Below are 15,867 nucleotides of genomic sequence, written 5' to 3'. Positions count from 1 at the left end.
AGCCTCCTGTAGTCTACGCAGAAGTGGGTTGTCCCATCCCGCTTCGGCACTAGCACTACCGGGGAGGCCCAGGGGCTGTCAGAGTGTTCTATAACACCTAACTGTAACATTTCCTCAATCTCCTTGCGCATGTTCTCCTTTACAGACTCAGGTATGCGGTACTGGGGTTGTCGTAGCGGGGTTTGTCCGGGGGTCTCTAGCCTATGGGTAGCTAGGGGTGTGTACCCGGGGCGATCAGAGATCGTGGCCCCTTTTATCCTGAATTAACCTTTGTGCTTGTGCCTGTTCCTGGGGGCTCAGGCGCTCCCCCAACTGTACTTCTCCCAGGCCCTCGTTCTGGTCTCCTCTCTCTAGGAGGTCTGGGAGGGGTAAGTTATCAAAGTCCTCTGCTTCAGAGTTCCGTTGAAACGTTCGCAGAGACCGTTGGACTGGAGGTGATAAGCCGAATTTAAGATGGGTTAAATACCGCATACCTTCCAGAGTTGGTGGGTAACCTCTGCAGTGAATTAGGTTCCCCTATCCGAAATAATCTCCCGGGGAAATCCCATGCGGGAGAAGATTCACATCAGGGCATCCGCTATGGTCTCTGCATGAATATTGGTTAGCGCCTCCGCCTCTGCATACCTGGTGGCATAGTCCACTACGGTCAAGATGTACTTCTTGCTGGAGGGACTGGGTTTAGCTAGGGGGCTTATGAGGTCTATGGCCACTTGACTAAATGGTTCCTCAATGATTGGAAGGGGTTGGAGCTTCGCTTTATAGTGATCTCCTCGCTTCCCTACTCTCTGGCAGGTATCGCAGGTTTGGCAAAATTGCCTGATATCCTTTGAAATACCTGGCCAGAAAAAGTTCTGGGTCAGCCGATGTTTAGTTCGGCTGACCCCTAGATGTCCTGACAGGGGTATGTCGTGGGCAATGCGCAGTAAATCCTGCCTATATTTTTGGGGGACTATCAGCTGTTTTGTGTGCATCGGGATAGACCCAGCTACCATTTTTTCAGCGTAGCGATTTAATAGGCCCTTGTCCCAGGCATATCTCTCTCCCCCTAACCTGGCCTGGCTTTTGGCTATCCTGTCTTTATACACCTGTAAGGAGGGATCTAGGGCTACCTCACTACCAAATGCTAACGGGGCATCCCAGGGGAGGGCATCGGGAGAAGGGGGTGGTTCACTTACCTGAACCTCAGAGTGTGTGGATGGTGCCGCGGTGTGGGCCTGCTGTCTGGTGACGACTGGGTAGGCCTCTTGTACCATGGGTTGGGGAACAATAGCTGACGTGAGCTCCCTCAAGTCGTTGCCCAAAATAGCATCTGCCGGCAAGTCTTGCATGAGCCCCACTTCCACATCCCCTGATCCTACTCCCCAATTCAAATGCACCTTGGCAGTAGGTACTTTGTAGATGGCTCCCCCTGCCACTCGCACGGCTACACACTCTCCGGTGCGGGCCTTCTTGGGGATGAGGTGGTTCCGGACCAAGGTCAAAGTACCCCCAGATTCACATAGTCCTTGCACATGTTTCCCCGCTAGGTATGCACCCTGGCGATGACCTTGTCTCTTGTCGGAAGCTGCTTGGATGGGGTTGACCTCATGTAGTACCCCCAGTTGTTCTTCTACAGAGGTGACTGAAGTGTGTCGGGCATTAGCTTCACCCTGGTAGCAATGTACCGTCGCCCGAGTCCCTGGAGGTTGGCCCTGATTGGACCAGGTTTGGCGGTTTCGGTTCCGTGGGCATTCCCATTGCACATGGTCCAACTGGTTGCAGGTGTGGCATCGTATACTATGCCGGGGTGGGTATCTCGGTGGGTATCGGTTAGGGGCTCCCCCTAGTCGTGACAGAGTCGAAGTCGTAGGAGCTGGAAGAGGGGTTGCAGGTCTGGAGAATAAGTGGGGGGGGTGGACGTTGGTATTGCCTTGCATCTTGATGCTCGTCCGCTAGCTTGGCTGCGTCGTGTAGGGTATGGGGCTTTCGATCCCTTACCCAGTCTTGTACCTCTGGTGCCAGCCCCTTGAAGAATTGTTCTAGGAGGACCAGTTGTAGTAGGTCCTCCAGGGTAGTGGCTTGGGTCGCTTGTATCCACCCCATGGCAGGTCTGTGTAAGCGGTGAGCCCATTCTGCATGAGAATCCTTTTCCTGCTTTTTAAATTCCCGGAATTTACGTCTCCTTGCCTCGGGGGTAATGGCATAACGTGCTAGAATGGCCTGTTTCACCTTCTGGTAGTCTCTGCTGTGTTCACCTGGAACTGCGCCACTGCTGCACGGCCAGGTAATCTACCAGCAAGCAGGGGTACCTGGTCTTTGGGGCTGATATCATGCAGCTGGCACAATCTTTCAAAGTCCTGTAGATATCTGTCGATGTCGTCCTCTGTATCGGCATAATTTTTAAATGCTTGAAAGGGAATCTTAATTTTTCCCTGGGTGATGCTGGATGGTGCTGGTGACCCCTCTCTGGATCGCCGGCCTGTTTGTAGCTGCCTGGCCATGATATACTTCTATATATCTGCCATTAATCTTTCCAATGTCTCTGTGGGTGGTGTTTCTGGGTAAAACTCTAATCTGGTTCTGAGTTATTTTTGAAACTCTGTTTCTTCCCTCTGTGGTGGAGTTCTTTTTGAAACTCTGTTTCTTCCCTCTGTGGTGGAGGTGTCGTATTATTTGCTCAGTCTCCCTCCATGAGTTCGGCAATAAGAGTAGCTTTCCTCTTGTTGCTGGCTATTTTACCCCTTTCTTTCAACAGTTCTTTTAGTGTAGCTCGTTTCAGTGCGGCATAGTTCGTCTCAATTCTCCAATTGTAGCGGAGTAATAGTTTAATCCACGGTGTCTCCGCTGGTAGTCCTATCCAGCATATAAAATATGGGTAGCGTAAGTATAATCCCTTTGTCCCAAGAACTGGCCGACAGTCTGGGAATCAACAACAACCTTTTATTGCAATGTAAACGTTTATATACAAGTCCCCATGCAAGGGGTTTCCATAATGGCATTCCAGGAGTTTCCCCATGCAAGGGGTTAACATAATGGCATTCCAGGAGTTTCCCCATGCACGGGGTTTCCATAATGGCATTCCAGGGGTTTTCCCCTGGTGGACTCTGTGGAAAACTTAACCTGCAATGCTATTCCCTTATGGTTCGTAAGACAAAAGTAATCAGGGACCCGCCGAGCCCTCGTCTGGCTATTCAGCAGAAACACAATGGCTACAATGTCAATTGGGTTATCCCTCAGCTGAGGGGAGGGGAAGTGTGGCATACAACTTTTGTTCGTGAAACTAGCGTAGGAATGCCCTCAGTCTTGTAGAGTGTAAAATTGACACATGAACCCAGTCTTTGATATACCGAAGTGGCTAGGTTTGCCACAACTGGTTCTGTAGCCACTTGTAATTTCTTGCAGATTTCTTGATCAATAATGGTGACGTCACTCTGGGCATCCAGTAGCGCATAGGCGTATACATTCTTGTTCCTCCTTTTAGGATTTAAAATGCACACTGGTACAACCATTGATGTGCCATTGCTTTCTCCTTCCCTCACTCTTCAAGAGATTACCGATACTTTCTTTCCTTCCTCGGTATCTTTAAGTATTGAGGATTTATCGTTCTTTGGACATTCTTCATGTAGTGGTGTAGGATGGCGTCCTTTGCAAATGCTGCATGTGGCATTTTTCTTACACTCCTTAGTAACATGGTCTTTTCTTAGGCATCCAAAACACAGTTGGTTATCCAGCACAAATTTTGTCTTCTGGGGACTTCGCCTTCAATTGTTGGCATTTATGTATGGAGTGGTTCTCTCCACAGAACATACACTTGAAGGTAGTCTGAAGATTTGTCGGTTCTGTCTCTCTACTGATCCCAGTAGTGACTTTGAACTTGCTCTCGTAGGTATCTGGACCTTTAGCTGCTGTGTTGGTTGCAAAGCTAGTTGCTCTTGCGCGTCTTATATCCCTCACAAGCCTTTCTTCTAAGAATTTTATGACATAAGATGCTGTTACTGGATTACATGCTATCCATGCTTCCTTATTGATGAACTCAGAGAACTCTTTAAAACTTGGGAAGTCCTTACCTAGATCTAACTGTTCAGTCACATAGCGATTCCACCTAGAAGCCACTTCTTAGTTAGTAGTACTTTCAGTACAGTCATTCAGTACTTCCAGTCCTTGAACATGTGGGATGGCATTGCTGCATGCTTGCAGGAAGTCACCGTACTCTTGGAGTCTGAAGTGCTCTTTAGGACCTATTTTAGGCCAGTTATTCAATTTCTCTCTAAACGCTCTTTGTACTAAGACAGGATGACCATATCTTCCATTTAATTTTTCCCAAGCTTGCTTGTAGGCTTCTTCGTCTTTTCTATAGAAGTTACCTTCAAGAACTTTCTTTGCTTCCCCACCAACATATCTCTGAAGGTAGAATAACTTGCTCAATGATCATTTCAAAACTTGCCTTTCACTCTCTGAACTTCAGTACGTCTGTACTTCAGTACAGTGGGTTCTGGCACGGGAAGTTTAGCGAGGACTGTTCTCTGTTGTCCTTGTCCTGTTGGGACAATAGTTGTAACACTCTCCTGAGCATTGCCGTGACATCTAGGAATAGAATCAACGGGTTCTATTTTCTCACTTAGAGAAGACGTCATCGGCGCAGGCGCACTGAGGGAGTGCTGAGGAGGCGAGCCTCCTTCTCTCAGAGCGCCTGCGCCGAATCAAGACAGGCGCGCGATTTTTGAAATGCAGACAGGGCCACCGGAGGAGGAGATCGCGGCTGGCCCTGTCAATCAACAGGAGGAGGAGGCGATTTTTTGCGGCTGCTACCAGCAAGTAGACGCCCTACTTGCTGGTAGACAGGTAATTAGCATATTATAAAAGTAAGTTTTTTGCCTTATCTACAGAACGAAAATGATTAATAACATAATGTATAGATATATCGCAGTATAGGGATTATAAGTACCCCAAAAAAAATTATGAGTTTAGTGGGGTGACAGAAGCCCTTTAAGCACTTTATGATCTCTCTGAGAGGTATATCTGAGATTTAACAGTTCTACTGGCTAAACTGGGTTTGCAGTTTGCAGTAACTATTTGCAGATTGGTTGAGTATGATCTGGTATGGTTGTATGCAATTTGGATTGCAATATGTAATTTGAATTTGGATTGTGAACTTTGTAGTTTGCAATTGTAGCTTGCAATTTATATTTGCAATTTGGTGGCACTGTAAGTAAACACACATATAAATGGTTCAGTATACAGAGGGTTCAGAGGGAGTTCCTAGATTTGGATCTCTCTCTATATTCGGGGAATTCTTCCCCCGGGTCAGATGGACTCCCATATGAATTTTATCGTAAATATGGGGAGATTATCCTCCCTTCTTTTCTGAGTTTTTAAAAAAAAATCATTTGAGGAGGATAGCCTTCCAGAGTCAATGACAGAGGCTGTAATAATAACTGATATTGAAAAAGGCCAAGGACCCCCTCGATATGGGGTCATATAGACCTATTTCTTTATTAAATACAGATATGAAGCTTCTCTCGAGAATTCTGGCTACAAGGCTATCCAAGGTAATTACATCAATTATACACCCAGATCAAAACGGGTTTATTCCTAATAAGGGTACTCACTATAATTTGCATTGTCTGTTTGCCAACATACAGTCTTCAGGGTGGAGTGGAGATTCCATTGGAAGGTTTTGGGAAAGATGGGATTTGATAGATTTATAGATATGATTAAGCTATTGTATAAGTCCCCTATTGCAAGATTGAATCTCAATGGGAGCATGACAAAGAGCTTCTCTTTGAGTAAAGGTACCCGTCAGGGTTGTCCAAAACATGATTAAAATTGTGCGACAATGCTCTTAAGTTATTATTTGATATTTATATTGAGCCCCTCGCTGCTGGAATTAGGCAGGATTCTGGGATTGAGGGGTATGGGGTACTAGTAATAGAGGACCGCATCTCTCTATACGCGGATGATGTGCTTTTTTTATAAATCATACTAATACCTCACTTCCCAAACCTATTCAAATAGTGAACACCTTTGGTGCAGTCTCGGGCTTTGATATCAACTGGTCAAAGACAATGCTTATGCCTGTGGATAGACCTGAATACTCTATTGAAGGGCCCTTGAGTTTACTTAGGATTTTTAATTCAATTGAATATTTGGGCATGATTATGTCCCCTAAAGTTGAAGATTTTTTACATCTAAATCTGATTCCATTGATAAGTAAGTTGAGGTCTAAAGTGACGATATGGCTTCTACTTCCTTTATCTAGAGCTGACAGAAAATCCTTGGTTAAGATGGTGATATTACCCCAACTCCTCTATATTCCTAGGAATTCCCCATTGTAGATTAAGGATAACCTCTTTAAGTTAATTGAGAGAATTATTAATGATCTGGTGTGGGGAAGAAAGCGGGTGAGGCTCAAACTGGAATATCTTTATAAGCTGTTGGAACAGGGAGGGTTGAACCTTCCCTATTTGAAGGGCTATTTTATAGCTTCACAGCTATAGCTTTATAATCATTGGGAGAAAAGTCCACTTTGTAGGAAACTGTTGAGTACATCTACATATTATAATATGTTTAAATTATTAGAGTCCGGGTTATTATCCAGAGTTCAACTGGATTATGAGGAAACTAGAAAGTTATTTACTAAGACGTGGAACACTTAGAGATTGGCTGGGAATAAGGGGATCTCTCCATTGTATGCCCCTTTGGTATAACTATTTACAGGAGCTGGATGATCTAGCTGAAGATAAGTACTGGCAAAAAAACTATATTCTGTATGTTGCACAAGTGGTGAGAATGGAGATATACTTCCTTTTTTGGAGTTGACACAAAGAGAGCATATAATAATTTATCGTGGTTTAGATATTTACAGTTACGTTCAGCACTTTGTAGTGTAAAGGGAAAATTTTTGTTACAGATAAACACTTCTACACCTTTGAATGATTTGATGGGAAATTTCGGGCAGAAGTAAAAAATTTCTCAATTTTATAAAATGTTTCTTGATGCACTATTAAAAGGTTTACGTTCCCCCGGACATATGGTTTGGAGATATGTTTTAAGGATCCAGCCAGATGACTGGGGGAAAATGACTAACTTAAGAGCATTGTCGCACAATTTTAATCATGTTTTGGGTCAATTCAATATCATACATAGATTATATGTCACACCAGTATGGCTTAACAAATGTGGACTGAGAGGTACGTCTAATTGTCCACGATGTGACTCACTTGGGGCTGATTTTTTGCACATGTTTTGGTCTTGTATACAACTAACAGAATATTAGGAGGCAATAGACAAACTTATTACTCAAAAATTGAAAATAGTGATTCCATTTACGGTGGAATGTTTGGATTCTGGATGACTTTTGCCAAATTAAAAGGACAAAGTATAAAAGGACTCTTCTGATTAAAATACTTTTTCTGGCGAGACTTTTAATCAGGCGAGGATGGTTTTCACGAAATACTCCTATTGTGTGTATATGGTTGAATCTGGTCAATAGGATTAAGAGTTATGAAAAAATCTTATATAAACAAGAGAAATATTAAGGAGAAATGGAAAAAGATATGGGGGTTTGGAAGTCTTAGGTCTTTTTGCTTCCACCCCACCGTTATCCCTGCTCTGTCCTAGAGGACAGAGGGGGATAGGAGACGCATCACAAGGAAGGGGGAGGGATGGGGGGAAGTTTGGGGTAAAAATGAGAAATGTAATAATGTTGAAGATAAGATGTTCAGAAAATAATTTTGTAATTATCTCTGTCAATTAAATAAAAAAAATAAAAAAAAGTGGCTGTTTGTTTATGATGCAGACATTTTTTGTAATGTTTTTCTTAACAAATACAAGAGTCCCCATGATACTTAGATGTTATTCCTCTCTATATGAAAAGAGTTATTGTTATTAGATGAAATTCCTCTCTCTATGATGAGAGTCCTTGATATTTAGATATTGTTCCTGTCAAACATCACTTTGGTCTTTCCTTTGAGAGTCCATGCTATTTAGATGTTGTTTGTGTACATGTTATGAGAGTCCATGTTGTATAGATATCTTTCCAGTCCATAATATGGGGGTCCATCCATGCTATGAGAGTCCTTCTATCCATGTTATGAGGGTCCATGCTTTTTTAGATGGCATTACTGTCCACACTTTGATAGTTCATGCTCCCCAGATTCTGTCCACGCTTTGGGAGTCCAGGAAGCAGGGATAAGGGAAGACTTAACACCACAGATAACACAGTGCTAAATCTCCAAGTAATATAGTAGATAACACCTGCAGTCCTATGTAACCCCTCAGATAACACAGTGATAACTCTGAGTATGGATAATGTAGTAGATGTTACCTGCAGTCCTGTGTAACACCTCAGATAACGATAACTCTGAGTACAGATAATATATTAGATGTTACCTGCAGTCCTATGTAACACCTCAGGAACACATTGATAACTCTTTTAGTATAGATGGTTACCTGCCTGTTACCTGCAGGGCCTCATGCAACTAGGTCCAGAGCTCAAGCTTCTTTACCAGTGCAGCTTCATAGGTGATGGGGGCCTTGGTTAAGGAGAGAAGGGGCCTGACCTAACAGAAGCATGGCTTCTGTACTGAACAGAGGAGTCACACTGTAGTATGCCAGGCCCCCTGCTGCCGTGGGTGGGGGGTCCAAAATGTAACTAATTAATAGCCGTCCTCCTGCGCTGCCTGGCTGCTGTCTTGGCTCTGTCGGCCTGGGCCTCCTGCTGATGTAGACTTAGCAGCTATGGCGGTAGTGACGCCCCTATTATTATTTGTAGTATGGGAGTCCCTGCTATGACAGGCCATACTATCTAGACATCATTATTGTCTAAACTACAAGATTCCATCTTACAGTATGTAAACATCATCACTATGGATCCTATGAAAGTCCATGCTATTAGGACATTGTTTGTCCATACTATGAGAGTCAATGGTGTTAGGACATTGGCCCAGATTTACCGATCTTGCAGATGGTGCAAATTTAGAGGCTCTCTAGCCTCATAGTGGTTCAGGCTGGATGATAGATGTGGTATAGACGCTTTGTCCGGCTATATACCAACTATTGGTTGGCTTTCTTTGAAACAGCAATTTTCACCAGAATTGTAAGACATTTTAGACACAGAATAATGTATCTTTGGCCATGTCCCTTTCCAGCAAAACCCCACTTCTTTCTGATAAGCGTCATGCCTTTTTCAATCAAGTCGGGGAGAAGGTGTAGAAACCCTAGTTGCCTATTTGCGCCACTTTCTATGTTGATTTTAGATCCACACACATTAGTAAATCTGGGCCATTGTTCCAGACCATGCTATGAGAATCCATAATACTTAGACATCAATATTGTCTGTACTGTGAGAGTACATGCTGTTTAGACGTTAAAAGGGTTTTCCAGTATTTTACTACTGATGACCTATCCTCAGGATAGAGTCAAACAAGGCTGCATAAAGGCTCGATAAAGGCTACCATGTAGCCGAAACGTTACTATTTGGCTTTTTGTGTACACACTCGCAGCAATACGAAATAAAGGAACAATTGGAGATGCTGCCGTAACCTTCTTTTTGTTGGCTATCTTCAGGATAGATCATCAGTATCTGATCAGTGGGGGTCCAACACCCGAGACCCCCACTGATCAGCTGTTTGAAAAGGCATCAGCACTCCTGTGAGCGCCATGGCCTTCTCGCAGCTTACTAAGCACTGCGCCATAATTGTGTTAGATGCCCTGGCATATATGCACCTAATTTAGGACAAGGCTTAGTCATATATTGTCCATTTGTTTTAACCCTGTGTATCAGATCTGAACAGTCCTTTGCATTCCTGACACTGGGCAGAGGAGGCGCCGTTCTGCTGTGGAAGCACTGTTGTAGATTGTATAAGCCGTTTTGGGTGCTATAGTGCTTGCACTATGATTGTCATGGTGCACCATCTTGATGATGGCAATGTGGCTGGTATTACTGGGGCTTTGTGGTTGATATTATAGATACTTTGTGATGGCACTACTTTTGTCCATTGGCTATCTCTGGTAATTCTACTCAGCCCCAAACACTAGAACAGTGATGAGCTGCAATACTCCGCCTATGATCAAGAGTGACACTGTTTCTAGATAAAAATTGAAGACCTAATTTTGGAGTATCCCTTTACGGTCAGACATTTTGAGTAAATATCCTCTGCTATTTTTAATTTTTGTTTCTACTTTGCAAAATGCTGTTATGATTTATATAGTATTTTAATGGCATTTGTTTTTCAATCACAGCTAAACCAGGGGATGAGCTGAAAGTGGAACAGGCTGTGAAGGATTTCAGATCGTTAAGCTTACCCATCATGAGGAACACCGGAGCTACGTCCACGTTTATCTTCACCTCCCCCAATGAGAGGCCGGACCAGCCGCCGTTCAGGAGAGAGAGCTCTGACCTCATGGTATGTGAGCCACAGCTCATGCTATGCACCTAAAATAATTCAGTACTGAAGTTTAGACAAAGCTGGGCTAATGCTGTGGGATTTAAATGGCCCACTGGGCAATATGGGACTTTGGCCATGGTCATTTTAACGTCAGCAAAATCAGCCCCCTTGCTGAAGCTAAGGGAGAAAAGTCTATAGCAGTGATGGCTAACCTCCAGCACTCCAGCTGTGGTGAAACTACTACTCCCAACATGCTCCATTCATTTCTATAGAGTTCTGATAACAGCCAAGCAAGTGTGCATCTTGGGAGTCATAGTTTTGCTATAGCCGGAGGTTAGACATCACAGGTCTATAGTCTGGAATGTTCCTAGGCTGCTGCCTCCACATCCCCCCTGGAGCTCAAATTATGGTGCAGCTTTCAGGTGGAGGGCTATAATGTGAATGGATGACTCTGCAAAGCCCAGAGCCCTGGCATGGTTAGTCTGCCCAAGTTTAATACTATTACAATTGGAAGAAGACCTGTATACTCTTCTGACATTTCTGTTTTAGTGCATTCCTCATAAAATTACAATCCAGGAGTATCTTTTCTAACATTTTAGAGAATGTATTTCATTGTGATTCCTCCTGGGAGTGTATTACTAAATTTCCAACTGGGTGTTAACATTTCCCTTGTCAATAGTGTGTTCCTATACACTCTTAGGGCTCATGCACAGGAACATTGTTTGGGTCCGCATCCGAGCTGCATTTTTTGCTGTCCTCATTCGTTGCTCTGTTCCGTGGCCCCGCAAAAAAAAATCGAACATGTCCTATTCTAGTCCGTTTTGCAGAGAAGAATAGGCATTTCTATTATGGGCGGCCTGAGTTTTGTGGATCCGCAATTTGTGGTCGTGTGCATGAGCCCTTAGGCCTCTTTCACAAAAGGGGCGTTGCGGGTAAATGTGCGGGTGCGTTGCGGGAACACCCGTGATTTTTCCGCACGAGTGCAAAACATTGTTATGCGTTTTGCACTCGCGTGAGAAAAATCGTGCGTGTTTGGTACCCAAACCCGAACTTCTTCACAGAAGTTCGGGCTTGGGATCGGTGTTCTGTAGATTGAATTATTTTCCCTTATAACATGGTTATAAGGAAAAATAATAGCATTCTGATTACAGAATGCATAGTAAACTAGCGCTGGAGGGGTTAAAAAAATAAAATAAAATTTAACTCACCTTAATCCACTTGCTGGCGCTGCCGGCATCTCGTCTGTCTCCTTCTGTGCTGAGCATTCATTCCAGGACCTTTGATGACATCACTCCGGTCATCACATGATCCATCACCATGGTAAAAGATCATGTGACGTACCATGTGATAACCGGAGTGACGTCATCAAAGGTCCTGTAACTGTACTTAATGCTCACCACAGGTCCTATTCAGACAGAAGGAGATGCCGGGCTCCGCGATCAAGTGGATTAAGGTGAGTTAAATTATTATTTATTTATTTTTAACCCCTCCAGCGCTGTTTTACTATGCATTCTGTATTCAGAATGCTATTATTTTCCCTTATAACCATGTTATAAGGGAAAATAATAATGATCGGGTCTCCATCCCGATCGTCTCTTAGCAACCATGCGTGAAAATCGCACCGCATCCGCACTTGCTTGCAGATGCTTGCGATTTTCACGCAACCCCATTCACTTCTATGGGGCCTGCGTTGCGTGAAAAACGCACAAAGAGGAGCATGCTGCGATTTTCACGCAACGCACAAGTGATGAGTGAAAATCACCGCTCATGTGAACAGCCCCATAGAAATGAATGGGTCAGTATTCAGTGCGGGTGCAATGCGTTCACCTCACGCATCGCATCCGCGCGGAATGCTCGCTCGTGTGAAAGGGGCCTTAGTCTACAACCACACAGTCAGGTTTCTGCATGTAGTTTTGGAAGCTAAAACCAGGAGTGAATTAAAAAAAGAGGAGAAGTCGTATCTGTCGTTTATATTTTCTTTCCTTCTATGATCCTCTACTGATTTTGGCTACAAAAACTGCATGCAGAAACCTGACAATGTGATTGTACCCTTATACTGTTCAGCCAGTGCAGAGAGCTCAGGAGATCTGCCAAGTCCTTTTAGTTAAAATATGGAAACATTTGTTGTGAGTCCTCTTATAGCATCTTCATATCTGACACACCCCATACAGCATATAAAAAAATTTGAGCATTTCCCTTAAAAATAATACAAATAAATTCCATAAATCCTTCTGTGTCTATCATATTGTTACTACTAACCACTAAAAAAAACACAAAAAAGCCACAATACCCAGTTGTGGTTTTTTTCTATACCGCATGTGTTTTTTTTATGATGTTTTTAGTGGCGTTTTTATTTTAACACATGTTTGAATGGAGGTTTTTTTTTCAGGCTCTTGCGTCATCATACTGCTTTTTTTTTTTTTTTAAAGGCTAGAGCCAAAAAAAGGCCATCAGATGGAGAAATAACGCTAATAGTAACAGATGCATGCATATCCTGCATTTATATTTCCAATAGACTTTCAGATAAAACATCTGGAGCTGGTGTTTTGTTTTTTTTTAGCAAAAAATGTTTAGGGACTTTCTTTATTTTAAGTGGAATATAAGTAGCTTTTGCATCAGGGCTCCAGATCTTCAGTTACAGATTATGCAGAATATGGCTGTTTGTGGTGTGAAGAGGTAGCCATGGTTGGCCTGCTCTTTCCATTTCCTCTGGCTGATTTGCCTTATTTCCTGCTGTCTCGCTTAGAACAAATACCGTGACCTGAGCACAATGTTTCAGAGGACTGCTTTCCTATAGTTTCAATAGGAGACATGTTGGATCAGCTCCAAAATGACAGGAACTGGCCTGTTCCTGGCCTTGACGGTCACTTCAAAGAAGCCCTTGTAGAGAGTCTGGCCAAGAAATCTGTCAGGTTCTCACCCTTGAACTTAAAGGGGATGTCCATCTTTATATCCCTGCTTAAAGAGTAAGTAAACTTTTAATTAAGTTTTTTTTTTTAAATGTCCCAAATGCCATAATAAAAAAATTTCTAATGTATTTTATTTATTGATTTAGCATTTTTACTAGAGATATTTTCCCCTAAAAAGTGCAGATTCCCCTGTGGGCTTTAAATTCAGTATTCTCCACACCATTGACTTCTCAAAGTGTATGGGGTACGGAGTCTACACTTTATGACTTATGAGGAATCAGCAGTGTGGAGAATAGTCAATTTAAAGCGTACAGGGAAATCTGAGCTTTAGGGGGGAATTTCTTTAGTAAGAATGCAAAATCAATAAATAAAATACATTAGAAAAATGATCATTAGGGCATTTGGGACATTTAAAAAAAACGTCATTAAAAGTTTAGTTACGCTTTAAATTTGGACAGTACTGCACTGTACCTAAACAGCAAAACATACTCCCTACACCTAGGGTTGCCACTTTTCCCAGCAAAAAATACCAGCCAAGTTTACACAGATAAAAAAAGGGGGTATGGCTTAACGCGGGGTGTTATTTGGCACTAATGCTTTGATCAAATTTTGAGTTTTATGCAACTTTGTTTCTTTCCTATTGATGGCTAAAAACCTCTGTAGTATCCACTGGCAAGTCAGTGGGCCAGTTCAAAAAGTACTGGTACAGGCAGTCTGAGCAGAATACCAGCTAGGCTAGTGGAATACCGGCCAGGTGACAACCCTACCTACACCCTGCCACTCGGGTCCAGTGCCGAAGGGTCGGTCTGTGCTTCTTCTGGTCCACTGTAAACTTCCGGACAAGGTCACATGCGCCACTGCAGTCAGTCACTGGCCTCAGCAGTGACATATAACAAAGTGGCAAGTTACTTCTAGGTCATATGCCGCTTGGAGGGCCTGTCTGGACGTATACAGTACAGGAAGCGGAAGGAGCACGAGTTGGGCCCTCAGCACTGGTGGGGAGCAGGTGAATGTATGGTTTGTGTTTATATACAGTGCAGTACTGGCCTAATCTAACGATGTATAAAGCTGGACAGCCCCTTTAAGAGTCCGTTTTTTATTTATTTGTGCATTTCAGTAGCATTTCAATATCTGACAGCTGAAGTGCTGCCATTGTAGTCTGCCGGGAATTCTCAGGAAATTTATTATAAAATAAGATATTGATTTGCAATTTATTTAACGGGGTTGTCTCACCTCAAACATTGGTGCCGTATATGTGTGCTGTCCATGGAGAACACTGACAGTACATGCCCATTATTCACTGATGTGTGCCTTAAGCCTCATTCACACGTCCGTGCTCAAATCCGTGAGCAGGTGGTCAGTGATGCGTCCGTGAAGGATCCATGTTGGGTCTGTGTGTCCGTTTTTTGCTGTCCGTGTGCCATCTGTGTTTCACTGACCCTGCACAGCAGAAAAATAATTTTGCACCCGTGTTGCATCCGTGGTTTTCATGGACCCATACACTATAATGGGCGTGATAGATCCGTGAACACGGACAAAATAGAGCATGCATCGGTGGTAAAAACACGAATCCACGGACCGTGCAAAAACACTGATCTGTGAATACACACATTAAAATGAATGGGGACGTGTGGTGTCCATGGAGGACACGTACAGCACACGTCCGTGAAACACTGACATGTGAATGAGGTTTTAGGGCTCATGCACACAAATGTATTTTCTTTCCATGTCCGGATTGTATGCGGAACCATTCATTTTAATGGGTCCGCAAAAAAAAAGGAAGTTACTGCATGTGCATTCCGTATGTCCGTATTTCCGTTCTGCAAAAAAATAGAACATGCCCTATTATTGTCTGCATTACGGACAACGATAGTACTGTTCTATTAGGGGCCAGCTGCATGTGGACGTCATCTGTATTTTTTGCGGATCCGTTTTTAGCAGACCGCAAAATACATACAGTTGTGTGCATGAGCCCTTACTCTGCGTTTTACCCAGAAATCATAAAACGTGTACATCACAGAGCTCAGCTTCTCTCCCTCTGTCATATGCCATGTGATGCGGTATGCTACAACTTTCACATATACATTCTTTTTCAGTTTCTCAACTTTTTTTTACAATTTCAGCTTTTTATCAGTAATTTCTTGTTCACATCCAGAGCCAGAAATTCTATCCTGATCATGTACAACCAGTAGAGGCATGGCTCTTTACAGTGTAACGCAGTGTAATGCTTCTCATTGTCTATTGGACACGATGATTGTGGGTTTGAAATGAATCGGGATAGGCTGCAATACCACACACAACCTGTGGACAAGGGTGGTGCTGTTTCTGGATGAACATTGACTAATCCTGGACAGCCCCTTTAATCTTTATTTATACAGTGTTGGAATTCACCTTTAATAGTAGCAAATTGCCAGTCCTTGTGTATTGCTGTCCACAGTAATGGACATCCTAGCAGTTCATGTGCCAATCCGCCATGGCATTCTCGTTATGGCTGGTTATAGCAGTGTGAAACAGTCCGTGAAAAAAGCATTTCCTTAAGACAGAAGAGATTAGATGTAATTATTGTCATATCTTCCTTATGATGTGCACGT

General features: G+C 43.2%; 1 protein-coding gene across 2 annotated transcripts in view; it reads left to right on the top strand.

Annotated features, from left to right (window-relative positions):
• Positions 1-15,867, top strand: part of PLEKHG5 (pleckstrin homology and RhoGEF domain containing G5) — a 210,352-nt gene that overhangs the window by 139,419 nt on the left and 55,066 nt on the right. For both annotated transcript variants that reach the window (XM_040429715.1, XM_040429732.1), the window contains one exon: positions 10,222-10,385. In XM_040429715.1, the coding sequence (XP_040285649.1) occupies positions 10,222-10,385 (164 nt within the window). The remainder of the gene's footprint in view (positions 1-10,221; positions 10,386-15,867) is intronic.

Source organism: Bufo bufo, chromosome 1 (genome assembly GCF_905171765.1).
Source record: "Bufo bufo chromosome 1, aBufBuf1.1, whole genome shotgun sequence".
NCBI lineage: Eukaryota > Metazoa > Chordata > Amphibia > Anura > Bufonidae > Bufo > Bufo bufo.
Note: the sequence above shows the minus strand (reverse complement) of the source record. Positions and strands in the feature narration are given on the sequence as shown.